Genomic DNA, 27,385 nt, shown 5'->3' with positions numbered 1-27,385 from the left:
CTGGGTCTGTCGATTATGGATGGGAGTGTGGATTTTGTGGCTGGGCCATTGGGAGCCACTGAAGAATGTTGAGCAGCGGGGTGGGGATATGGAGTTTGCCGTCTTGGAATGTGGCTCTGGAGGCCGAGTGGAGGATACATATCCTTGGGGAGAGGAGGAAGGGAGATGGGTGCTTTCTGGGCAGGAGAAGGTGTTGGCTTGTTGCTAGTGAGGGATGGTGGGCTTCCGGCCACGCCCTGTGCTGGCCCCATGGATACCAAGAGCAGCAGTCCCTCAGTCCTTGCCCTCCAGCTGCTCCCACTCTGTTCCTAACTCTGCATCTCCAAACATGTGGGTGGAGTTTTACAGTGAACCCCCTTGCAGCTGGATATGGCCAGCCGAGACAGGGAGGCTTCCTTTGGTCGCCAGAGGTGCCGAGCTCCTGCGCCAGCTCCATTTGCCTGTCGCTACAGGGGCAATGTTTCCAGGAACCATCCGAGATGCGGACGTCATGCCTACTCCTGTAACCAATGCATGTCTCTTCTTTTCCTTTTTTTTTTTTTTGCTGCAGCCAACTGGGTACATGGAAAACTCAGTCTCCTACAGCGCGATTGAAGACGTTCAGCTGCTGTCCTGGGAGAATGCCCCGAAGTACTGTTTACAGCTCACGATTCCTGGGGGAACTGTCTTACTGCAGGTAGGAGAAATAAACATGAACAAGCAGTTTCTTCTCCCTCATCTTCATGCACTCGCCCCCCTCATTTCCCTTGGAGGGAGCCAGCCAACTATCAAGAGGAAAGGTTTAACTTTGGGTGGTGTTATTCCCCAAGTATAAGAAAGCTATAAACCGGGTCTGACTGGAGTAAAGGAAGAGGACTGTGCATGGTCTGAGCTCCTCCTGCACACCTGCTGCAGTCTAGGAACTTTTCAGGTTACTCATTTAGTTCCCTTAATAAACCTGATAAATAGGTTTTATCTCCATTTTACAGATGAGGAAACTGAGGCACACAGGTGCGTTATGAGGCCCAAGAAGGCTGTGAAAAGCAGATGAGCAGTAGATACTAACTTTTTGCTTTGCTTTGAGTGAGGGGGTTTCTGACATCTTGTTGATCTAAGTCTTTTGAGACTGATAGAATTATAACTTGTCTTTTCAGGAAAAAAAGTGCATTCTGTATGTACTGGTCAGGATGTTTGGTTGGAAATGACACGAACATTATTCCAACTAGTGAGACAAAAAGAGAGTTTAATACTGTTAACTATTAAAATAGCTGTTAACTATTAAAATAACTGGGACGTCTTAGAGAGGAATTCAGGCATTGCTGGATCAGGGGTCGGATGACATCATTAATAGTGGGCGTCTCTCTCTCCGTCTCCTGGCTGTGCTTCTGTGTATTGGCTTCACTGGCAGAATCTCACCATGTGGTAGGAAAGAGGGGTGGGAGATGGGGCGGGCAGTCACAGGGTTCCGGGGTGGGAGATGGGGCGGGCAGTCACAGGGTTCCGGGGTGGGAGATGGGGCGGGCAGTCACAGGGTTCCGGGTGAGATGGGGCGGCAGTCACAGGGTTCCGGGTGGGAGATGGGGGCGGCAGTCACAGGTTCCTCGGGTGGGAGATGGGCTGGCAGTCACAGGGTTCCAAGATGGGAGATGGGGCGGGCAATCACAGGGTTCCGTGGCCAACAGAGAGGTAGGGATGCCGGAGAATATCCCACCCTAGTGACTTTCCTGCCACACAGAGCGGAGGCAGCCTCCTTAAGGTAGGCCATAAAGAGCCCTCAGCCACTGGGGAGACAGGACCATAAACAAATGATTACTAATATAATGGCTAAGACAGAGGCAACCCCAGAGGACTGGGAGCCCAGAGGAAGGAGAAACTCATTTGGCCTGGGGGACCAAAGCAGGCTCCCTAGACCGGCAACATTAGAACTGGGTGTAGAGGGATGAGTAGGAGTGTGCCAGGATGGTGGGGTGGGGGACCCACACTCCAGGCAGAGGGGATGTGTGTGCAAAGCATGAATGTGGGCGACCTGGGTACTTGCTGTAGCTGGAGGAGATGGAGAGATGGAGTTTGGGCTGCGGATGTGTCTAGATCTGTTGGGCGATGGCCGGATCACCCAGGCCTTGCCAGCTGAGTGAAGAAGCCTCAGACTCTTTTCCAAAGGCAATAGGGAGCCACTGAAAGCTCTGAAGGAGTAGAGGGACACTAGAGGAATTAGTATGATGGCAGGGCAGAGGGGCCTAGATGTGTATGTGACAGAGAGGCAGGAGGGAGCCCCTTGAAACAGTCCAGTCGGAGGAGAGGAGGCCCTGAGCCTTCGCCTTCCTCCTCCACCAACAAAGGGGCCTCATTCCTTCTGGTGCTGGAGGGGCAGCCCTGGCCCCCAAGGGAGGCCAGAGCATCACTCGTCCCATGGATGGAGGGGCAGTGAGGCTGAAAAGCAGAGAGGCAGTGCCTGGAATGTCCCTTTAACCTGGCCGTGGCGGCGGGCCCAGCTGTGATGATTCGCCTGGCCCCACGTCCGGCAGGGCTTCAGGACAGAGCTGGCCCTGTGGCGCTGAGGAGCCGAGCGGGCGGGAGCCTCTGGCTGCTCCAGCATCCCACTTACTCACTGCCCGCGGCTCCCGTGGACAGCGCAGTCGGAGGCAGGAGCAGGAGAGGAGGAAGCAGAGGAAAAGGAGGAGGAGGCGGCGGCTTGCAGCTCCTCAGATCCAGAGCTGGATTCCGAGCTAGGGCAGGAGCAGCAGACTCGGCCTCCCAACCCTTCCCCCAAGGGGAACCCAGGTGGGTGCAGCCCCTGCCCCTGGCGGCTGTGGTTCTCTCACTGGCTGCCATTTCCATCAGGAGAGGTAGGCCTGGATCGGCTTCTCCCTTGCTTCCCTCTCGTCCTCACCCCCACACTCTGCCCACCGTGATGCATGGGTGGTGTATAGCTGGCTCATTCTATAAACAGGACTAGTGAGTCTGTGTGGTTCTAGGGAGGCTGGGGCAGAGTGCACTTGGCCCCCGGTGTGGTGCCCAGGGCTTTCTTCAGTCCTGGTTGTATTCCCGTGCCTTTTGTGACAGGTGGCAGGACCCTCTGCTTTGAGAGCCTTTACTTTGTCTTGATTCACATACAACACACTGTATTAGAACCCAGAGCCGTGGTGCCACAGAGAACAACCCCTTTGGCCCTGGGGACAGATCTTCCCTGCTCCAGCATGGGAGAGGGGACCAAGAAACAGCCAGGTGCCCTCTTGGGCCACGGCCCATCTGAACAGCATCACCTGAGTGCTCCTAGTCAGCAGAGAAGTGGAAGTGCCTTAAACGGTACCACCCGACACAGCCGCCACCAGCCACGCATGGCAGCTCGCATATGGGTTTAATTTACTCAATCAAATTAATAACACAGTTCCTCAGCCCCTAGCTACACCTCCAGGGCCCAGGGGCCACACATGGCTAAAGCTGCTGTGTTGGACAGCGCAGATAGAGAACATTTCTATTGATACACGAAGTTCTGTGGAGCAGTGCTGGCCTCAAGGCCTTTTCATTTTGACCTCATGCTGCAGGCACCTGACCCCCTCCTGGGGAAGATCGCCTCGGATCACAGGGGGTTCTTCGATCCTGCAGTCTGGCTGTGCTGTCACACAGTCTGCACCCTGCTGCATTACAGCACAGCCATTCTCTACAGACTAGGGGAATGGCAGGGCCCGAAGAGGACCAGTGCCCCTTCCCTACCCCAGCGTGCCTGATCTCTCTCCGTCTCTGTCTCTTTCAGGTTCTTTGCATCTGTGCGTGTCTGTTTTCCTCTGTCTCTCTGATGCCTTTTCTCCATCTCTCTCCCCTCCTTCCCCTTCCATGCCCTCCTGCCTCTCCTCTTTCTCTCTCTTTAGTTCTTGCCGTGGTTCACTCTGGGCTTCTCTTGCAGGTCCTTCCTCCAGGACTCTCACTACCTCCGAGCCTGTCTCCTAGTCCTCTCTGTGTGTCTCTCCCCTCTTCTCTCTTTTCCTCCTCCTCCTCTCTCTCTGTCTTCTGAGGAGCTCGTTGTAAAACTTTTGCTTTGTTAGAATTTGAATCAGTGCCTCTTGCAGACCTCAGGGAGCTGACCTGATCCTTCAAGGAAGGCAGAGAGGGCATTCAGGCCCTCATCCCCAGCTCAGAGACTGAGCAATCTACCAGCAAGTTGAGTTGCCAGACAGGGGCGCCCAGCCTTCCAGCATGGGTCCCATTGGTGTGTTTTGGATGCTTTGTGTTTTTCAGCATGAGCTCCCTTAATGCCATGTTACTAGAATCCCTGCTTGCAGAAAGGACCTATTTATCCTGTTTCCTCCATTAATGCCCTTTCTGCTAGCATTTCATTGTGGGGAGGCCAACCATGTAAGTACGTAAGTACGTAGACAGTGTCATGAAACCGTCCTGGGGTGTTCCTCGCTGGCCCCTGGGATGGGGTAGTGGGCATTAAAGAGCAACACGGTGCAGATCGTCTTTTGGGGGATTCTGCCTAAAAATAGAGTTTCTGCCCATCAGCAAAAATCAGACAGAGCCACTGCTCCACAAACAAGGCTTCAGGCAAGGTAAGAGCGGGGAGACCCTCCTCCCAAGAGTGTCTGCCTCTTTGTGGGATGGGTTCCGGGATTCCGCTCTTCACCAATGTTCTGGAAAGTCCTGCAGGAGGCAGGGCAACTGTTTACCCCAAACATTGGCAGCGGGGCAGGGACAGGGTGGGTTCCTTTCTTACTGGAAGGTAGCGAGCAGGACTTTTCCGGTCTGGAAAGCACCAGAAAGGTCTCACTCTCTACCTTCCAGTAAGAAAGGAAGCTGCTTTTCCCTAAGAAACTGGGCCGGGGAAGGGAGCTTGGAAAAGGTCGCTCACAGCGCACCCTGGGCTGTTTTTCTCACCTCTCGAGACAATACAACAATGAGAAAGAACTTGGCAGGTTTGGGAGAGGAAACTGGGCAGCGTTTGCCTGGAACCAGGCCTTTTCAGCATTCCAAAGATTTAACACCAGAAGTCGGAACCAGCTGCACCGGCTTCCAGGGAACTTGGGGTCTGGCTGGGGACCTCTCCCATATCTGAATGGATTCTCCTCTGAGTGACCCTCAGGGTCGGGCTTGGGGACCTCTCCCGGGTCTGAATGGATTCTCCTCAGAGTGACCCTTGGGGTTCCAGCCGTGCCTTATGTTCCCCCTGGGCTGAGTTCTCTCGGCTCAGCCACCAGCAGGACAGTGTGGGGACTCTGCACAGAAGCGTGCGTCTTCCCCCGGCTGGAAAGCAGCCTGGTCAACTTTCCCTTTGCTTGGAAGCCCCTTAGAGATGCCTGTGCTGGGATTCAAGACATTGCCTAGCAGCCTGTATCCTTCCTCAAAAGTAGACAAGCCGAAGGAACGAGCAGTTTACAGTCCAGCCTTGTCCCAACCTCTGTGGCTCCATCAGCCTCCGCCTGCTCTCCTAGAGGCAAGTTCCGGTCCTTCCCTTAGTTTCAAGGTGAGGTCTCCTGTGTGCCACATCCTTCTTCCTCCTATTCCATCAGTAGGGCAGCTACCATGGAGAAATAACGCTCACGGATGTCCCAACCCAAGTCCTGAGAATCCAGAGGAGCTCAGATGCATTGCTTCATGTTCCAGGGCTGGATCGTAGGGAGGGAAGACTGTAGCGTCAGACAGAACTGAGTTCCTGCCCAGCTCTCCTGGGCACTACCTCTAGAACCTTAGACTCTAACTGGCTGTCGAACCCTAGGCTCTAACCAGCCCTGGAACCCTAAGTTTCACCACATTCTAGCTGTGGAACCCTAGACAACAGGAAGAACCTCTCTGGGCCTCATTTTCTTTATCTGTGAACCATACCCTAATATTTATCTCCTTGGAGATTGTGAGGCTCATAGATATGACATGTAATTAGCACTGTGCCTGGTGTATAGTAGGTGTTTAAGAAAACACTGCCATGATCATTTTTAGAGTCTTAGGCAAATGCAGTTTAGGGAAGAGAGGGAATCAGAGCTGAAGGGTTCTTTTGAAGGTCTGTTGCGTGTGAACTTTCTTCACTGAGCAGAATGAGTATATGAATACCCCATTCATCCATCCATCTATCCGCTCACCCATCCGTTTATCCATCAGACTGTCTATCTGTCTTATCTGTTTTTCCATCATCCATGTCTCCATCCATCCAATTCATTCATTCATTCATTCATTCATTCATTCATTCAACACTTCAGCCAGTCTTTCATTTAACAAATGTTTCTCCGGGTTTCATGGACGCAGTGCTGCATAAGTCAGACATGGTTCCTGACCTCCCAGAGCCCATAGCCTGCAGAAGCAGCACAACTAGACAGGCGATTCCAGGACAGTATGATGCATCAGGCGAGGCATTCTGGCCTGGTTTGGTGGGGGAGGGGGAGGGGAAGACACCATCAAGACAGTCATTGTGGAGAAGGGGCATTTCAGCAGGGACCTGAAGGGTAAGTAGGAGTGCAGCGGGCAGCGGAGAGAAGGGGTTGACAGCAGAATGTTGCTGGTGGGAGTACACGCTGCATGGAAGCCAGTCTGAGAGCAGGGCAGGCCAGGTGCTGCCACAGTCACAAGTGGCCACGCATTCTAGGTCGCTAGAAACGGCAAGGCGTTGTTTCTCACTTGTGCTGTGTGTCCACCATGGGCCAGTGGGGGAAGGGAGTGTGCCTGGCGCTGCATGGGTTCTCAGGGGCTTCCATGCACAGGCCACGGGTCACTTCGGCATGACATCAGCTCATTGGTGTTGGCCTGTGTGCTTGCCAGGAGCCTGGAGGGAAGAGAGCTGGAAATGACACAAATGACGACCCCAGCAAGTCTGGGTGTGTGTGTGGTGTCTGCGTTGCTTTCCCCAATGGAAAAGTGGCAGCGGAGGAAAGGCTGGGTTAGATCTGGGTCCTTAACGTGTGGTCCATGGTAGATTCCAAAACTGTCTGCACAGTCCTACGGGTGGGACTGTGTGGTGTGTGTGTATGTGTGTCTGTATGGTTTATGTGTGTGTCTTTGTGGGGTATGTGTGTCTGTGTGTGTAGTATGTCTGCATGTGTGCGTATACACATCTGTGTCTCTGAGTGTGTGTGTGTGTGTCTATGGTGGATGTGTCTGTCTGGTGTGTGTGGTGTGTGTGCATGTGTAACTGTGTGGTGTGTATGTGTCTTTGTGTGGTGTGTGTGTGTCTGTATGTGGTGTATGTGTCTTTGTGTGTGGTGCGTGTGGTGTATGTGTCTGTGTGTGTCGTGTGTGCATGTGTAACTGGTGTGTGTGTATGGTGTTTGTGTCTGTTGTGTGTGTCTGTGTGTGTGTGTAGTGTGTGTGCATACATGTTGACATTACATGGGTGTGAGTCCATAGCTTGTTTTAGGTTCTTAAAGGGATCTATAAACCCCCAAAGACTGAGAACCCCTGGACCAGGTGATCTTTAAACTCCTTTGACTTCTGATGGAAAGATGCTCATTGTTACAGTGGACAAACATGGCTGAAGCCTCTGCCTTCTTCTAAAGTGCAGCCAGCCCGAACGGGGGTGGGGAGGGGACCGTGGCCAGCTTTCCTTCTCGTCGCACTGGGGCAGAAGGAGCCGGGCATGGTGGGTGGGAGATCTTGGCCGTCTCTGCCTCCCTGGAAGGAGGCGCAGGAGAGTTCCGCATTGAGACTGTCCTCAGCCCGGCATCTCCATGCCTTGCCTTACATGTCATTAATTCATTCAGCTGTTTTTTCAGGCTCACTGGAGCAGTCGCAGTTAATCCTACGTGGATCCTGCCTCCTCTTCCAGTCCTGTGGGTGGGACATAAATACCCAGCCGGCCTCAGGGTGTGGGCCGAGGGCTTGAAGAAGCGGCCGCCAGAAGCTTCAGGAATGCGGAGGAGGGATGGGGTCCTGGCCGGGGTATGGGGAGGGCAGGGACAGTCGCCGGAGTGTGCAGAGGCACCCCACTGCCTGCTCCGAGCCTCGGCTTCCTCTTCTGTAAGATGGGTGTATTGAGGAGGAGAGGAGGTGTGTGTGAGCATTTCTCGTGGTGTCTGGTACCGAGTAAGCACACGTGGTCTGTGGTTGGTAGTGACATGCGTCATCGCACATAGTTCGCCAGCCTGTGTCACATACCTGTTTAGCTGGGGTCTGCAAACTGCTGATGAACTGAAACCTGCCTTCTTCCTGGAATGCCACACCGACCTCCAAGAGTTGAGAGGATCCCAGAGGGAACGGAAGTGGCCAGAAAGCCAAGTGTGGCTGGGGAAGGGGGTCACACCCTCCCATGGGAGGAAAGGCTTGGAAACCCAGATGGCTCTGCCTGGAAGGATGGGGCTGAGAAGAGACTGATGTGTAGCAGCGTCTGTGGTCAGTGGCTCTGAAGAAATCCCTCCCACGCCTTTAGACATCGAGTGCTGCTGTGAGAGGCAGGCTACCGAGGACCCAGCCAAGACTGGAGGCTCATGCAGCTCAGCTCATGGAGGGTGTGGCCAGGCCTGGCAGCCAGGGACCAGGAGAGGAGATCTGGCAGCCATCCCTGCCAACGGCTAAGCAGTGAGCTGGACCCAGTCTGGCAGGGCCAGAACCACCTGGATGTGAGCTCAGGGCAGAGGAGATGCCAGGAGCCCCGACAGTGTGACCAGGAGAAGCCACAGTTGTAGAAATGCTGGTTCCTTCTGTAAAAACGCCTATGGGGCGCCGGGCGCGGTGGCTCACGCCTGTAATCCCAGCACTTTGGGAGGCCGAGGCAGGCGGATCATGAGGTCAGGAGATCGAGACCATCCTGGCTAACACGGTGAAACCCCGTCTCTACTAAAAATACAAAAAAAAAAAAAACTAGCCGAGCGTGATGGCGGCGCCTGTAGTCCCAGCTATTCGGGAGGCTGAGGCAGGAGAATGGCGTGAACCCGGGAGGCGGAGCTTGCAGTGAGCCAAGATCTGGCCACTGCACTCCAGCCTGGGCGACAGAGCGAGACTCTATCTCAAAAGAAAACGCCTATGGGGCAAACACATCAGAACGTCCACTTTGAGAAGGAAGAAGATGCCAAGAGCCAGTAGGCCCTGCGGGTCCCTCAGGGCTCTCATGTGCCAGCAGCCGAAATGGGATCTGGCCATTCCAAGCAGGAAAGGAATGTACTAGAAGGATGATGGCAGCCTGGAGAATGGCCCGGAGGTGGGGTCAGGGGCATGCAGGTGGTAGTCCCATCACCACCGGTGCAGGAAGATGCAGGGCAAGACCCAGCTCCTCCCAGGTGAATTGTCCCTGCCCCATCTCTATAGCACTTGCCCAAGATCCAGAGTCCTGGGCAAGAACCTCTGCCTGGCCAGCCAGAGGACCGACTCACACACTGCTGAGGAGGGCTGGAAGGCCCCCTAAGACTCACCAGCTGGGGAGGCCCCAGATGGGAAGGGCTGGTCTAGCCATCGTGGAGGACGGTCTATGTTGGGTTTCGCCACAGAGGCTGGGGAAGGGAGGCTCCTCTGGTCATTCTACCACCTGTGACAGCTGGGTTGCTTTCCTGTTTCTTCCTTTGTTTCTGTGTTGATTCATTCCATTGTAACCAACCCTGGCCCAGCCAGGCACTGCTCATCTGGCTGTGCATTCAGAAATAAGACCCTGCCGTCAAGGAACTCCTAGTCCATTCATTCCTTTGTTCCTTCAGAAAACACCTGTTGGTCTCCTGGTGCTCCAGGCCCTGGGATACAGCGGTGGGTAGAGCATCCGTGGCCCCTGCCCTCTTAGGGTCAGACATATATGCAGGGCACTGTGGCGGGGCCAGTGGACACGGAAGAGGGAGGGGTGTGGGTGTCCTCCACCTCCTTCTTTTTGTCTTTGCTTGGCTATTCCGTTCAGCCAGTGGCAGCTTACAGGCACTGCCTGGGTCCACTGTGGACCCTCAGAGCCAGTGGAACAACTCACATCAGCGTTATACCAACCTGGTTGTACCTCCTGGTTTTATTTACTATTGCTGCTATGACTGGTTACCCCTAACTTTGTGGTTAAAAGAACACAGATTTAGTCTCCTATGGTTCTGGAGGTCTGAAGTCCAACACAGGTCCCATGGGGCTAAAACCAAAGTGTCAGGACCATGTTCCTTCTGGAGGCTCTCAGGGAGAATTCGTTTCCAGCTTCTAAAGGCTGCCCGCTTTCCTTGGCCCATGGCCACATCACTCTGACGTCTGCTTTAGTCTGACTCTGACCCTCCTGTGAGGACCCTTGTGATTTCATTGGCCACCTAGATCATCCAGGATAATCTCCCCATCTCAAGACCTTGAACTTGTTCATGTCCAGAGTCCCTTTGCCACATAGGATAACTTAATCACAGGGATTTAGGATGGAACATGTTCAGGGGGGCTTATTTTCCTTACCACCTCCTTCTCTCTCTGGCACCCATGGTGTGTGAAGAAGCACAGGAATGGATGTGGACCAGGCATGCCCTGGAGCCACCTCATTCCGGCTTGCACCTGCCCACCAGAGCCAATCGTGCATGTCTCTCCCCAGCTGTGGCCCAGGGGCATCCTCTTGAAGGTGTGGGATTGGCCAAGATGGGATTGTTCACAACACGGAAATCCGCACACGCTGGGATCAGGGCTTTTTGTTCCAGAGAGCCTGATGTTAAGCATTTATCAGCACGGCCCTGGCCATGGCTGCTGACACTGCTGGCCCCTGTTTGTGGAGTGTTTGCACGTGCCGGGCACCGTGCTGAGGAAGCACTTTTCATGGATTAGTTCATTGTTTGGGATCTTCGCACGGCTCTCCCCGAGCAGGGGTGTATTTTGTCATCCTAATGAATAGGAATTGTCACAAGACCAGTAGAGCTTGGGCAGTGCTGATGGGAAGGAGCTCAGCAACAGTCTCTCCAGGGGGCTGTTTTTCCTCTTCGGCCTCCGCAGCTTCAGGCAGGGGGCACAGGCTTGGGTCATCAGTCAACTTGCTCCAGGTCACATCACTACACATGGCAGAGCCGGGACTTGAACCTGCACCTGTAAGAGGCTCAGCCCTTGTAGGAGTTCCTGTGTCACATGGAGGGCTTGCCTTCTGTCTGCTTGGCACTTGGGCAGACTCAAGCTCCACCAGCCTTGGGGTGGCTGGTGTGGATTCGTCTAGTCCAGGGTTCAAAACCCTGAGTCTCTGAACTCACCCACGAGAGCCTGATTCCTCACCACACTTGCTGCTGGAATGGATCATTTATCCAAGGCCAGAGGTTGCTCCAGACCCTGACCTGGGAGAGCAGCTGATGTTTCGTAGATGACTTGGGGAGCGAGAGGTGGTCACCTGTAGCGTGACCTGGATCTCCTCAAACGAGGGTGAACCAAAGGGGCTACACGCTTGAGTTTGTGTGGTGTGTCTGTGTGCATCGAGGCAGAAGGTGGACTTTCGTGCCTGAAGAGAGGCTCCAGCCTTCATCAGACCCCTGAACCGTCAGAAGCAGGGCCACTTTGGAGAGAGGGCTGTGGATTCTGGTGGGGAACGCACACTGCATTTTGGCCCTGCGTGGAGTGGAGGGGTAGCCAATGGGGAACTCAGAATGGCCCGGTGTTGTGGTTTACAGCAGGAGTCAGACCACCTCGGTTCAGTTCCTGGCCCCGCACCACATGTCTGTGAACCCTCAGGAAAGTTTTTAACTTCCGAAGTCTCAGTTTCCTCATTTGTACCATGAGATGTTGACAGTACCGACTTCACAGGGCTGTCTTGTAAGGACTGAATGAGCCAGTCCACACCTAGGACTCAGAGCTGTGTCTGGTGTCCATGAAACACCATAGCTTTACTGTTCTATTAGCAGATCGAGAAAGGAGGTGAGAGCCGCAGGGATACTCATGAGGGCTGGGAGGGATGCCTTGGGCTGCATTTTGTTGGAAAGGACTTGATGATGGCAATGATAATGATAACAATAATAATAACAATGGCTGCATTTTTGACCACCTGCCGTATGCCAAGCATGGTTCTAGATGTTCTACAAGAATAATTTCTGGTCCTTACAACATCCCTGCAAAATCAGGGTTACTGTCCCCATTTTACACATGGGAAAATTGAGGCTGAGATATCCAAAGACTCAGAACTAGTGTGGGGTAGATCAGAGAAGATTTTCTTTTCCCCACTGTCATGTTTAGCCTAGGTCTGCTGGACACCGTCTACTATGACCTTCTGCCATTGGCAGGAGAAGGTCATGGTTAAATGCACAGACTTGGAAGCCAGGCTGCCCTGGGTTTGAATGCACTTCATTGTGAGATCTCGGGGTCTCGATTTTTCCGTCTGTGAAATGGGCATAATGGTAGGTGCTACCTCATAGGGTTGCTGTGAGGACCAAGGATAGACTATGTGGATAACAAAAGCCAAGTTCCTAGAACAGTCCTCATGCACAGGCCTCCAGCCAGCCCCCACCATCCTCACTTCGGGCCTCTAACCAGTTCATCCCAGCCCCTCCCGTGTCCCTAAGTCCGGCTGTGTGCGCAGTTAAAGCTCTCGAGTCAGCAGTGTCTGAAGTCACTCATATCCAGCAAAGGAAGCACATGGTGCTAGTGATGTCTTGTTTTGAGGAAATCCTCCCTGGCCGGTCCTTCTGGTTTGGTTTTGCACACAACGGCTCAGCTTAGCATATCTTTCAGCGGACTCGTTAGGGTCACAGGGCATACACTGTCCACAGAGCAGCCTGGGGGGCTCACATGGCTGGCCTTGAAATGCCCTGAGATGCCGCAAGCTGATGACCGGACATTGCTGTCCTGTTCTTGTCGTTACAGGCTGCCAACAGCTACCTGCGAGACCAGTGGTTCCATTCTCTGCAGTGGAAGGTAAGTCCTGACTCAGTTGCTTGTTTAAAGCGACTCAGGCAGCGGTGTGATGGCTTAAAGGCAATCTGTCACCCAGAGGCATGAAAGTGGAGAACTCATGCCTTCCAGATGGCTCAGCTGAGGAACTTTGCTCCCCTGTCTAAGAGCCCCTGGCCCTTCGTCCTCTGCTATTCCCATCCCCTGCAGTGCTGAAATGGCCTTCTCGCCCTGGTGTTCTCAAACCCTATAGCTGTTTTCCTGCTTCAAAAGGATCATAGAACTTCTTGCTCTCAGAGTGAGGGTGACCCTGAGGGGAGTCCAGCCGGGGAGGCTGGACTTCAGGGTTCAAGATGCTTAGTTGAAAGTAACTTCCAAAGGCCGTGCCAAGTGTAAACTTAACAGAGATTCAAACTCCCGAGCCCTATTTCTGTAGTCTTCACTGCTTTTCAGTTGTCAGATTCTCTGGCCTAATTTTCTGATTCTAGCTCTGCATAGGATGGTTCAGAGCTTTCTGGCACGTAAAGGGAAATTCATCTTGGAGACCCAGGGGCAGATCTCCTAAGAAGGGTCCCCCAGCCACCCGAGGGGGAGCCCGAGTTCTGCCCCATGGCTCAGGCGATAGAAACCCTGACGTCAGGACCAGGGCATGAAGCACGTACAGTCAGCTTCTCATTCCTGCCCTGCCTCCCTGTCTCTCCTTGTCTTCTGATCTTCTGGTTTAGAACAAGCTTTGACAGGCCCCGGGCCCCACAGCACCAGCAGGGTATGGCTGGAATGACCAGTGTGTTGTAAGTTGTCATCCTCACAGTAAGCTGGGGAGCCGCAGGGGATGAACAGCTGGCCCCGAGCAGAGCTGGGTGCCGTATCACGTGTTGGGAGGACCCAGGGAACACTCAGGATTCCTCTCATGGCTCCAGAGCAGCTCCCCCAACTGCCAGGGTTGGGGGCAGAAAGGCAACCCCAGAAAATGACTTTCCTGTTCCCAGAGAGGGCCCCTCCCCTCCTTTCCCGTGTCAGCGGCTGGTCCTCTTGCTTTGTGCTGTGGGGCCAAGTCTCAGAAACTGAGCTGAGTCTCCAAGTTGGGGCTGCAAAAGGAAAGAGAACTAGTGTTTACTGAGCTCCTACTGTGTGCCAGGACTAGCGTGTTTTGAGCTCCTGCTGTGTGCCAGGAGCTTTGCTAGACTCATCATGTCCATTTCACCGTCACCACAACCGCATAAGGTTGATGATTATCATTGTTGCCATTTCCATATGGGAAAGGTGAGGCTCAGACTGTAGTCCAAGCTCCCGTTGTTAGGAAGGGGCTGAGGCATGGCTCAGCTCGACCTTTCCAGTACCTGTATGTACTGGAGATTTCTGAATGTAGTGGAGCGGGAAGGCACAGATGTCAGCCAAGCAGGTAAGGTGGTGCTCACCGGCTCGTGTGATCAGCAGATGCTGCTGAGAGCTCCGTTTCCACTGGGAGAACATCTCTGATACCTGATTCTCTCTACGTGCCCAGGTACGAGTGTGTCTTAGGACAGGCAGGGCGTTCGTCAGCACCTACTGGGGACCATCTGGGAGTCAGATGCCAGAGCAGTTGAGAGGGAGGAATGAGCGGTGGTGGTGACGGGGGTACCACCTCTTCCCTTCCCCATGGTGTTTTGCTTGTGGGGCCTCAGTAAGTGACAGCCTTGCATTTTCTCTTAGCTCAGGACAGGGTAGAATGTACTTGGAGACATACTGCCTACCTGACAGGTTGGGAGAAAAATGCCTTATTTAAAAGGAGGCCAAGATGAGTATCAATGAAGGCTGTCAGGTGCAGTATTGCACAAGGCTCTGTTTTCTGCCTTTCCCTGGTCTGCATTTTCAACAGTACTTCCACGTGCACCTGGAAGGCAGCATTTGTGAAATCTGTGAGTATTGCATAGCTGCAAGGGGCAACCAAGATGATGGGCACAGAAATGGACTTCAGGAGGCTTTGGCTAGAAAGATGATTTAAAAGCTCGGGCTTGAAACATTCAAATGTCAAGGATTGGCCAGGTGTGGTGGCTCACGCCTGTAATCCTAACACTTTGGGAGGCCAAGGCGGGCAGGTAGCCAAACTCAGGAGTTCAAGACCAGCCTGGGCAACATGGCGAAACCCCATCTCTACCAAAAATACAAACAATTAGCCGGGCGTAGTGGTGCGCCCTTGTGGTCCCAGCTACTTGGGAGGCTGAGGTGGGAGGATCACTTGAGCCTGGGAGATGGAGGTTGTAGTGAGCTGAGATCGCTCCACTGCACTCCAACCTGAGTGATAGAGTGAGACTGCCATGCCCCACCCCCAAAATGTTAAGGATTGCATGTAGGATTCACACAGTTGATTGAGCAAGTCCAGAACTGGGATCACTGTTTCTAGCAGCTCTCATGAAGACCTGGATGTTTACATTCAATTATGGTGGCATCCGGTTTATTTATGGTTGCTAAATTTAATCAACCGGTTTTTAAAAATTTCAGAAAACCTAAATCAGGATGTCAAGGAACTGGCAGATGCCTGGCTGCATGCCGGCCCACTAGCCAGGCGATCAAGGGGTCTTCGTTCTCAGGGTGTAAGCTTTGGCTGTGTCTACAGCATGCTTAAGATGCTGACAGTTTTTCCCCTTGGACTATTGCCCCCCAATAATTTAGGTATGCTGCCACCAGGTGGCAGTGATATTTAACTTGATTTCAATTCCTGTGGCTCTTTGTACCCAGTTTTGGTGATATTTGAGAAGGCATGCTCTCCTTCCTTTTAAAATGGCAAAGAAACGTCAGGTGTTTTGGAGGTACCGCCAGCTAGCAAAATGAGCTGGGAAACCTGAATTTGAACCCTGGTTCTGTGGACAGATTCCAGAAAGTGTTCACCTAATTCAGATACCGTTAGTGAGTACCTATGAGACGCCAGGACTGGCCAGGTCGTTTCTGGTTCGTTGTCGTTAAGCAAGTAAAAGAACCAAGGCTCAGAGAGAGCAAGTGATTTACCCGTAGTTACCCAGCAGATTTCAGTCCAGATCTGGGCAGCTGTCCTACCTCCTCCTTGATCAAACAGTGCCTTTCTCTGAGACTGGGACTCCGCAGCCCTCCCAGGACTTGACCCCTCTGCTTCTGCTGATATGGCCACTCTCTCCCCTCTTTATTTACAACCACCTATTTGAGGTTTTTCTTTCTTTTCCTTCCTTGTTTCTTTTCTCTTCTTTTCTCTGTCTTTAACTGGAAAAAAAAAAAATCAGTGGAACATCAAAATTGAGGACCTTTAGAAATTCCACCACCTCAGCTTGAATTTTTTAACTTTCTAAATGTTTTTGTCGTTTTCTCTCCTACACCAGTATACATTTGTTTCCTGTGGCTGCAGTGCACACACAGTCAGAACACATTCTTCTGTATGTAAAGAATGCCACCTCTAGCCTGGGGGAAAGTGCAAGACTCTGCCTCAAAAAAAAAAAAAAAAAAAAAAAAAGAATGCAACCTCCTAAATACTGTGTTCCCATTGCTTAGTTTTTATCAAGTTGGACTTGCATCTCTACCGGCATTCCCAACAGGGGCCACATCACCCCTAACGGGACCAAAATTGGTTCTTTGAGATTTAAACAAATCTTAATGATTACAATAGTCTGTGGCCCTCCAAAGCTCCACCCTATTCAATGAAATCGTATTCTTGAGTATTTCTTTCAAAGGGAGGACAGATAGGGGAGACACTAGAGCTCTTTATGCGGACAGTCATGAAAACAGGGTTGACAACTGCTGCTATAGAATCGACCTCAAATTGTTTTGTGGAAGAAGGCAGAGCGGGGGTAAAATATCCAGCATCTTGTTCACGCTCTTCCATCTGGGTAACAGTGTTGTTTTTGTGGCCTCAGCTCAGAACTTTGAGCTGTTCACACGCAGTCGTAGCCCCCGTGTTGGAGGAGTTTACTCAGCATTGGATGCTGCGTTTTGTGAATTACTTCCTCTCACTGAATAGGTTCTGTTCCTATCGACATTTGCAGATGGGGAAATCTGAGTGTAGAGAGTATAAGTCATTCGCACAAGGTTCCAAGGCCACCAAGAAGGCAAGCGGGATTAGACCCTGAACATCCTTGCCTCTTTGTCCGAGCAGCTCTGCTCTTCCTCCCAGCCTTCCCGACCTGGCCTCTGCCGTGTTGGTCTGGGAGATCTGAGGAGGCCTGGAGCCTGCGGGAGGAGGGCCAGGATCTCCCGGCCCAGGGCTGCTCTGCCTCCCAGCATTCGCTAGAGCCTGCAGTCCTGAGGGCCCCTGGGGAGGCCAGCCCTGTTTGGTTTGGGTGGTTCAGCCCTTGAGGCTAATTCCCAGGGGTGTGGAAGCATTAAACAGTTATTCTGGGTTAATGAGGCTTCATTTCTGACTCAGATGCACCTCCTGGCTCCCGCCCTGGCCCTCGGAGGCCAAGCCCTGTGGCAACAGGCCTGTCTGCACACGAGGCTATGAGGGAACAGGCTTGTGTATGCGAGGCCGTGAAGGCCCAGTTTGTGGGGCAAGGCCAAGAGCGTGTTCAGGCTGTGAGGAGACCGTGTGTGTTTACAAAGCAATGAGAAGATTGGCCTGTTTCTGTGTCCATGGTTTCGAGGTGAGAGACCCAGGTATGCACAGCTGTGAGGGACAAGTCTGTCCATGTGAACAGGCCCAGGTGACAGGTCCAGGGTACCGGGCTGTGAGGAGACACACAGCAGGCTCCTAGAGGAGCCCTGAGAGGCCAGGATGCACCTGCTGTGGGAGCTGGGCTCCTGGTACCTCTCCACCTTCTCGCTTCCTGAGACGGGTTCCTCAGGCCGAGGCACACAAGTCCTGGAAACCAAAATGGTTTTTCCCTGGGGGAAGCGAGGTCACTCAGAACAGCCCCAGGGGCCAAGCCCCAGAGCTGGGGTTCAAGGAGCAGACTGTGTGTCACAAGAAGCTGGCCTATGTTCCTGTCCCAGGGCTGCCAGGGCCAGAGTAGTGCCCTTGGCTCTGGGAAAATCCCAGCCCAGGTTTGGATCCTTTCTGGCCGCCTGCCCTGGCCTCGCTGTCTTCTTCTTGCTGGGCAGATTTCCCAGCCCCCCAGGGGGGCCACAGCCCCTCAGTCACCCCATCCAAGCCCAGGCCTCTGTCCCTCCTCTGTGGAGAAGGGTGGAAAAGAATGTGGGGTGTGTGAGTGTGAGAGTGGGTGTGTGTGCGGGTGAGAATGTGTGTGTGTGAATGTAAGAGTGAATGTGTGAGAGTGTGTGTGAGAGCAAGAGTGACTGTGATTGTGTGTTGTGTGGGGTGACTATTTTATGAGTGTGTGTGGTGAGGTGACTGTTGTGTGTGTGTAGCGTGTGAGGTGACTACGAGTGTGTGTATGTGGCGTGTGTGGTTGTCGCCGGCGACGTAATAATGTGCGTGACATAGGAGTGACTTCATGGCACTATGGGGCTTCCTTTTTTGCATGCGTATGATAATGTAAAGGGTAACTAATATTATTAATAACATATCGGTAACTATTATAAATTAATAATATTAATAACCTAAGGCTTCATTTTGTCGGCGCAAACGAACCATGTTTGTGTTTCCATCATTGCGCGTAGTTGAGTGACTGAGAGTGTATTATTGTGGCATATAGGGGAGTATATTGCATGGGAGTGTCATGTGTGTGTGGCATATGGGGTGGGCTGGCATGGTGTGTGACACGTGGCATATTAGGTGACTGTTTGTGCTGTGTGTGAGTGTGTGTGTGGCCTGTGGGGAGACTATGAGTGTGCTGGTTTGGAGTGTGTTTATTTGGGCCTCAGTTTTCTCCTCTGTGGAATGGGGATGATCCTGGCGTCTCGTTACTGGGCCGTGTGAGGATCGAAGGCTCTGTTGTTTGTGCAGCTGGCAGAAGGGATCCTGGTAGGAGCCCACGCGTGGGAGCCTCTCATGCGCCATCATCAGCGTGTCTCCGAGTGGGTCCGACATGGTGGGAGCAGCTGGCTCAGCCCCTCTCCCCGGCAGCCCCTTCCAGCCCCTGCTGGTGGTCCTGGCTGACTCATGGCCTGTGAGGGCTGGGGTGGGTGGGAAGCCCGCCCTCAGGACCATCTCTGCCTGGGCCTGGCCATGGAGCATCCCCTGTGTCCAGCACTATGTGCCCCTGTGCTCCTTTGAGCCCAGAAACAGTTCTGCGGGGTCCACATCCCTCCCCCATCTCATAGCGGAGGGGACCGAGAGTCCAAGGGGATAAAGGACGGTGCCAAAGCCAGATGCCTCCCAGCGAGGGTCACGATCTCGCTTCCACCTCATGAGTGGCTGCGGCGCCTCGGGAATGAGTCTGTTCCATGTTCTGTGTTGGGAGCTGGCACTGGGGAACCACCACCCTCAAAGTCCCCAGCACCCAGGCAAAGTGCCTGGGGCTCAGAGAGGTGAAGCCCACCTGGCCGGAAGCTGAGGGCAGGGCCTGGGTCGTCTCCTCCCCACCTGCTGTGCCCTCAGCGGGGCGGGATCCATCACCCACATCCCCGTGCAGGGGAAAGCCCCGGGGGACCAGGTCAGAATGACACAGGACCGTTGAGCTGATGCCTCCCCTGGCCCCTCACCGAGGGCCATGCTAGATGGGGGGATCCCTAGGAAAGCGGAAAGCCTGAGGCTCCGGACCAGGCCACCAGTGGGGGCTGTCACACCCGGCTCTGACCTTCCTCCCGGATCCCACCTCCCCTGAGTCACCTCCTGGTCATGGGAGCCTCCCTGGAGAAGAGCCACTCCTAGTGTCCTAGAGATGTGGCCCCAGGCGCTCTCTCCACCAGGCTGCAAATCCCTTCCCAAGCTCACATCCCCCAAGTCTTCATCCAGCCCAAGCCAAGCCCCCAGTTGCACCCCAAGGCCTCAGCACAAGGCTGCAGCTGGTCCCCGAGTCATGATGGACACTTACTCCTGTGCTGGGCGTGTGCCAGTGCCTCACTTACTCAGCTTGGCAAATCCTCACAGCCCTGAGGAGGTGCCTGTTTCTCCTGTTCTCCCATTGTACAGATGTGGAAGCTGAGGCTGAGGTTAAATCACTCATTCAAGGTCACACAGTTATTCAATGGCTTACCTGGGATTTGAACAGACGTCTGAGTGAGTCCAGAACCTGGGACTTTAGCCACTGGGAGTGTGGCTCCCAACTGCACCTGCACACATGTACACAGACACACGCTCACCAGACACTTCTCACACCTGATGTGCACTTGGGAGCAGCACCCTAGCTCCCACCTGTTCTCGTGGCACATCTGGGTAGAGCCTGGGTGTTTCTGGTGCCTGAGGCTTGCATGAGAGCTTTCCATTTTTCCCTACGTCTCCCATCACCGTTAGGATTATGTGAATTGGCCGGGTGCAGTGGCTCACACCTATAATCCCAGCACTTTGGGAGGATGAGGCAGGCAGATACTTGAGGTCAGGAGTTCAAGACAAGCCTGGCCAACATGGTGAAACCCCGTCTCTACTAAAAATACAAAAATTAGCCGGGCGTGGTGGCTCAGGCCTGTAGTCCCAGCTACTCAGGAGGCTGAAGCATGAGAATCACTTGGATCTGGGAGGCAGAGGTTGCAGTGAGCCGAGATGGTGCCACTACACTCCAGCCTGGGTGACAGAGTGAAACTGTGCTCAAAAAAAAAAAAAAGAATAATGTGAATTGATCTCTGACTGGGCAAACCCGTTTCTCGTGGAGAAGAGCTGATTGCCTCATCCTGTCTTGCGTGACACCAGCACAGCCACCGTCAGACCACGTCTCCCAGGCCTGGTGTCAAACTCAGGACTGACCCGCTTCCACATCTTCCCCTAACACACTGGCCGCTGTGTCCCCTGACTTTAAACTTGAGATTTGGAAGCCCACATCTGACCTTGCACCTGACTCCCTTGCTCCACACCATCCCTCACGTAGGTGGCTCCTGGCTGGGCCTATCCCCTCTAGCCCAGCTCATCCCTTGGTCTTGAGGGAAGGCGTTGCCCTTGAACCCCACCCCACCTCCGTATTGCCCATCTAACCCCGTCTTGGTCACCTTCCTCCCTCTCTGTGTCCTTTTCTACCGTTTTTACAATCACATCAAGGTCAGTGCCCCCAGCTCCTGCCAGTTCTGACCTTGCAGTTCTCCTCCGAGGCTGCATCCATCTTCACGCGGCCATTTTGGCAGCTGTGGCCAGGCACACGGACAGTCCTGTGAGCCTCGCCAAGTCATGGCAGCTCAGACATCCCAGTGCCGTGCCACAGCTCCCAGGGGAGGCTTCCTAATGGCTGCATAATCGTCCACGAAGAGGCTGGTGCCATTTACCAAAGGGCTCCTCTGTGGTCGCCATTTGGGTCGTTCCCAGCTTTCCTCAATTATAGATAATGCAGCCGTGACCGTCGCGTATCTCAGCTTTCACTTTATTTGAATTACTTGTTTAGGGCAGATTTCTAGAAGTGGCTACTGGGCCAGAGACAAGGGTATTTTTGGGTGGCTTTCACCACCTATTACCTCTTTGCTCCCAAAATAATACTTTCTACAGTGCTTCAGGGCCAGACTGCCCAGGTTCCAACCCTGATCCACCTCCTACTGGCTGTGTGACGCTGGACTAGTTACTTTCATCTCTGGGCCTCTTGAGTCAAATGAAACCAAGCTCACTGGGTTCTTATGGGGAGTAAATGGGTTCATAGCTGTTCAGTATTTAGAATAGCACCGCCATGTGGTACCCACTCAGAACATTCATTCTTCTTCTCTAATGAACAAGGACACAGAGGGAAACAGGCTCTTGGTGCCGGAGGGTGCTAGGAGACAGGGCTGCAGAAGACGGAGGCACATGTGTGGCACACAGGCCACCAACTCGTGAGCCCAGGGCGGGCATCACCCATCAGCCACCACATGCTTTGCCCTGAGGCAGAGCTCTTCTCAGCATAGTCCCTGCCAGGCCACCCAGCTGACAGAGGCAGTGAAAGTGTCCTCCATCCTACGTGAGTGACCGCCCAGGCCTGTGGGGTGAGTGCTGCTGGAGGCCGGGTCAGTGCCACTGGCTCTGACTGTGCCTCCGTGGGACTTTCTCATGGAAGCTTCTGTGGAGCTTCCAGGCAGGCACCGTGGGTCCGTTCTTGGAGGGTCCTACCCTCCGAGAAGGAAGCAGAACCGGGGAGGGGGCAAGGATGAGCGGGAGTCGGCCTCAGTCCTCTTACAGGCCCAACCACCTGCCTGCTTTGTCCAGGTTGAAAAGGCAGGAATTCTATCCAGATTAATTTCTGGCACTCAGTCAAAGAGGGCTTTGTGACCTCTTAAGAGGGGATCAAAGGGATTCAGTGGGGAACTGTGAAAGGAGGGGCATTCCCCAGAGGCAGGGGGCCCAGCCCACTCCAAGACTGCAGGAGGGGCCCTCAGCGGGAGGTGCAGCTGGTGAGCAAGCAAAGGCCTTCAAGGCCCCTACAGAGGGGAAGCGAGTCCAGCCCAGCAGCCTCTGTGCACATGTTCAATCCAAATGGGGAAACCTTTTGGGGCCAGGCTGCCGGTCCCCTGCGAGGGCCACAGTCACCAGCATCTCCCAGCCACAGCCCAAGCCCCACAGTGGGTCATCAGGGACCCTATAACTAGTAACCAGGGCTGCTTCAGGGATTGAAACTAACAAGTGGCAGAGGGCCAAGAGCCTTGGGAAGGAGAGCCCATGCTCTTGAGGGCTTTCATTACAGTAGAGGGAGAGAAAAACAATTATTAGGCACCTACTAGGGTCAGGAGCTCTGCTGGGGGCTTTTCTATGTATTATCTTGTGAAATCTTCTCAAAATTTGGTTAGGCCTGTCTTGAAGGAGGAGCTAAGTAAGCAGAGAGGCCTGTCCAGGATCACACAGCTAGAGACAGGCAGGGCTGGGAATTGAACCCAGGGGACAGGAGGATGGGTCTTTTGTCCTCTTCCGTTGGAGCCCACAGAGCTGCCACTTTGCCCAGCTGGAGCTGTTGTCTTTGGAAGAGACACAGGTCGTTTTTGAAAGACACAGGTCGTTTTTGAAATAAACTTCTCATTGAAGGATAAAATACATCTAGAAAAGTGTACAAATCAAAAAGAGTTGCCATTCACCTCGGCCCCTCCTCCCCACCATGGGCAGCCACGGCTATCCTGACTTCTAGCAGCGTAGATGAGCTTTGCATATACTTGAGCTTTATCTAAATGGACTCAGACACTCTGAACTCTTTTGAGACTGGCTTCTTGTGATTTATCTGTGTTGTGTGTAGCAACAATTTGTCCATTCACTTTGCTGGGTGGTGTTCTGTTGTATGCTTAGACTCTGTTAACTTGTTCATTCTATGGATAGGTCTTTCCAGCTTGGGGCTGTTACCAGTAGGCCATTGTAAACGCTGTAGTGCACATCTTTTGGTGAGCGTGTGTCCATGGTCCTGTTGAGTATATGCTTGGGGACTGAATTGTCATTCATTGACGCTGCCCTGCAGTTTTGCAAAGTGGTTGCACTAGTGTATACTTGCACCAGCAGTGTGCAAGAGCCCTAAGACATAGGGCATTTAAAAACTGGCATTTATTAAGTTTTTTAGAATACCAAAAAGGACAAAGAGAACTAAGAAATTTCCCACTATCCATAAATCTCTCTTAACCGCTTTTACATTTTAAAAAATCAAGCTGTTGTCTACATGTAACAAAATGTAATGCCCTGACTGTTGAGTGTGAGGTAGTTCTACTGTTGTATTCACCTGAGTAACCACCACCTGTATCTCCATCACCCAGAAAATCTCCTCACGCCCCTTTCCAGCCAGCTCCTTGTCCTGCCAGACATCCTCTGCGAACATTTAAGAAAAATAAAATGCACGTGCATAGGTGGTAGTCCTGAAAAGTATAGAAAGGTATAAAATGAAAAGTTGGCCTCCACTCGTTCAAGTCCATTTTCCCCTAGGTAGTCACTGTTAGCGGCTGCACGGGGTTTCTCAGAAAGTGCTTATGAATATTCCTTTGTAAACACCACACAGATTTTATCATCCACGCTGTTCCATTCCATACTCCTTAATATATGTTGCAGCAGTGTCCTGCAGTAGCACACAAATCCATGCCATTTTCTTTTCCAGTTTCATAGTCTTCCCTTCAGGCAGAGTTTAAGGTGGATGGAACTTTAGATCCTTTAGGAAAATGCTGTCATCCACAAAGGGAGTCTGAGTTTCTGACGGGAAGGAGAGGTTTATTGAGCATCTACTATCCACAGGCCAGAGGCAGTACAAGGTGGTTTGCTGCCCAGGCTTCGCTGCCCCCCAACTCGGAAGCCCGGAAGCCTGGAAGCACACCCCAGGGACCAGGGTGGAGTGAGCTGCCCCCGGCCGCAGAGCTGGGAAGTGGAGGTGCGGGGTTTGCACCATGTGCCTGGGTCACCCAGCCTTGCCTTGCACTCTCCTGTCCCTGGCCAGGGCTTCCTCCGCTCTACATAAGGGCCAGCCTTGGGCTTTGGGACATTCAAGACCCCCCCGCCCCCACCTTCTGTGTAAAGGTCTTTCCTGAGCCTCAGAAATGACATATTACAGCAGCTTCCCAAACTGCCAAGGAAGAAGTGGCGTTTGTGGGTTGTCATCGTTTCTTCTGGGCAAGGAAGGGGGGACCCGAGCGTTCGTGTGTCATCCAGCGCAGGCTTTGATGAGGCTGATGAGTCATCAACGAGCCATACAAGGAAGTTTTTCATGTAAACGGTTTGTGGGTGAACTTGTTTTTTGCCCTTTAAGGCAGAATTTTATGTTTTTCTTTTTCTCGCCCTTTAAAGACAAGTTTTTAAAACGTAAACGGGAGGTAGCGTCTTGATGAGCAAGATCTTTTGTTCCACGGGCGTCTGCAGTGGGTCTCTTTCGCCGCCAGTGGTGGGCAGTGGAGGCCCCTGGGCTGGGTTGCTAATCTGTACTTGTGGGACACGGTGTCCACCCTGGAAGAGGGAGGTGGCCTGCCGTCCTTTTGTTGGCCTCCAGGGCTCCCACCTGCTGGCCTGTTGGCTCAGAGACGAGGCCAAACAGAGACTCAAAAAAGAGCAGTGCTTGTCCCCACAGAGGAATTAGGCCCTTGCTTCACTGAGGGATGATCAGAAAATACCCAGCGGGACAGCCAGCTAAGTCTGGAAGGGAAGGTGTTTGGGAGAGAGGCTAATTGACCGCGAGATGATGCCAGAACAACTAGGGCCCTGGGGGCTGTTGCCCACATTCTGCTCCCCGGAGTACCCTGCTGCACTCTCAGAACCAACAGACTGTTTTGCAGAAACCCTTGAGAGGCACAGAGACCCCCTTTCGGAGAAACTGAGGTCACTCCTAATGGAGCCTGCTGGCACGTGGCGGCAGAAGGCCAGGGGGTTTGTGTCCAGCAGGAGCCGGCACAGGCTTGGCCCATTCCATTTGGAAGACTGGGCTGAACCTGACCTCTGTCCAGGAGTACAGGGACCTTAGAAAGCACACCCCAGACATCAGGGGCCAGCCTGACACTGGCTGGGCGCAGAAACAGACTCAGGCAGACCATTCATCATGTCTGTTGACTTTTGAGACTTTAAGTCTGCAACCAGTCTTCCATCCCAGAGGGTCCTTATCATCCCAGGCGTCCTGGCCACTGCAGTCCTGGGGATTTTGAACCAGTAGCTCAGTGGTTTTCAGAGTGAAGTCCCAAGACCGGCAGTATCTGCATCACCTGGGAACTCTCTAGAAATGCCAGTCTTCAGTTTCACAAACTCTGAGGTGGCAGGATGAGAGCAGCAAACTATTTTAACACATCCTCCGCGGGACTGTGAGGCACTCTAGCGTTTGAGAACCACTGCAGTCATGTGAAGAGAGGGGAAAGAACAATAAACCTCTATTGAGTGCCTACTGTTTTCCATCTGCTTTATCTTCATTATTTTCTTTAGGCTGCACAGTGTCCCTGGGTTTTATATCTCCATTGTATGAACACGAGTCTGACTCTCAGATTAACCTTCTCATGCATCCAAGCCGGAATTCAGACCCAGAGTCTGAAGCCTCCTTCTGTAACCATTTCACCTTCTTACTGGGTTTCTCACAGCCTGAGATCAAGCATGGATGACTAAACGTGTCCATAGCTTTTGGGTTACTCAGCCAGAATCCCCTTCGTTTGTGCAGGACACTTAGAATTCACTGTGGGGAACACCATCGAACTCACACTCCTAGGACGTTGGGCTTCTGTGGGTGAGTAGAGTCCTCTGCATGAGTGTCTGAGGAGCCGCCTCCCCAGGGAAGGCAGAAGTGCGCCTTCCCCTGTATTCAAGCATGACAGCATTACCTGGCTTGAAACTCACATTAGAGACTTACTGAACATTACTTTATTAAAGAACAGGATCCTTCTCCAGGATTCTCATAAATTAAGGCCCTTTTTAGTAGGCGCCGGTGACTCCCACCCAGAGGAGGCAGCCGGGAAGGATGGAGGCTTCCAAACAAAGCCATGAACAGATCAGATGTCCTTTGAAGTGCTGCAAGCACTAGATAAAGTTCTTAGTAAAATAAACAACAGAGGCCCCTGTGGAGATGCTACCGTCTTGAGGCCTGGCAAGGGAAATCCTTATTTGGGATAGAGAGAGTTCCCTTTATCAGGCCCAAAGGAAACAGAGCCTGTGGTGTCCCTCACTGTATTTCAAAAGGGTTAGGAAACTCGCCTGGGGCTGCCCGCCTCACACCACAGAGGAAGAGCAGGCTCTGGTACAGTATTTGCAATTTTTATTTATTTGGTGGGTTGCAATTAATCAGGGTTGTTTTCTGCAATGCCCTGAAAATGCCACCTTATATTAATGATTCATAAGAGGTGTTCCCCACCCCCACCCTGTAGTCTTTAATGTTGGGTGCAAATTCCTCTTTCCCTCTGGGTGGCCTTGGTCAAGAGGGAAGGGCCAGTTACTGAGGTTCAGGAGGCCAAGCTGGTGGCTGTGTCAGAAGGACCCTGAGAAGGATCGGCACACAGAGCAGAGTCAGGGGGAAGGATTTGGTTGGCTTCATTTTACTTTTTGAAAGGTATATCCTACCTCTGCTTAGTGACCCTTGAAGTGGGGAAAAGCACGCAGACTGGGAAAATTGATACAAATTGATCTGGAGTAACACCCACCAGGTGTGAGGAGGGAAAAGCCAGATGCAGACATAAGTATTGTGCAATGCCATTTGTGTAAAATGAAATGAGGACCCCGCAAAACCTGTCTGTATTGGGTTGATGCAAAAGTAATTGCAGTTTTTGCCGTTGAAAGTCTGTTGCCAGACAAATATATAATATATATTTGTATTTGATTAAACGTGACCATGGAGAAAGAGATGAAATGATAGACGTCAAGGGTCTACAAATGGTCTGGCCCAGCACCTGTTTTTATAAATAAGAGGTTTTCGGGGTGGCGGGGACAGCTCTGCCCATTTTGGGGGAGGGGGACACAGCTCTGCCCATTCCTGCTGTGGCATTACACTGGCGGCAACAGAGATGGCATGACCCGCAGAGCCTAGACTATTATTATCTGGCTTTTAGGAAAATGGCTTCTGGACCCCGATATGTAACATGGTCTCACATTTTTGGAGCTCACATGGTGAGCATGGAGTTAGCATGGATTCAGGGGGTGGCGGGAGGGAGGGCAGAGGTGAGGTTAAAAATAAGAAAGCCAGCATGTATGATGCAGCTGAAACTTACGTGCAGTTTTACATTGGGCTGGGTGTCTGTATGTGTGTTGAACTGGGTTGTGGGTGTCTGTGCATGCACCCACACATGCACCATGATACAAGTGTGCGGGCCGTGAGCTCTCCATGCTTTAGTT

At 52.7% G+C, this 27,385-nt stretch overlaps 1 protein-coding gene across 1 annotated transcript in view; it reads left to right on the top strand.

Annotated features, from left to right (window-relative positions):
* CMIP (c-Maf inducing protein) overlaps positions 1 to 27,385 on the top strand; it is a 261,683-nt gene that overhangs the window by 159,675 nt on the left and 74,623 nt on the right. Inside the window, exons 2-3 of the mRNA XM_031658628.1 lie at positions 551 to 676; positions 12,661 to 12,711. Coding sequence (XP_031514488.1) covers positions 551 to 676; positions 12,661 to 12,711 — 177 coding nt within the window. The remainder of the gene's footprint in view (positions 1 to 550; positions 677 to 12,660; positions 12,712 to 27,385) is intronic.

Source organism: Papio anubis, chromosome 18 (assembly GCF_008728515.1).
Source record: "Papio anubis isolate 15944 chromosome 18, Panubis1.0, whole genome shotgun sequence".
In the NCBI taxonomy this organism is placed as follows: Eukaryota; Metazoa; Chordata; class Mammalia; order Primates; family Cercopithecidae; genus Papio; species Papio anubis.
This window is presented reverse-complemented; position numbering and strand designations above follow the sequence as displayed.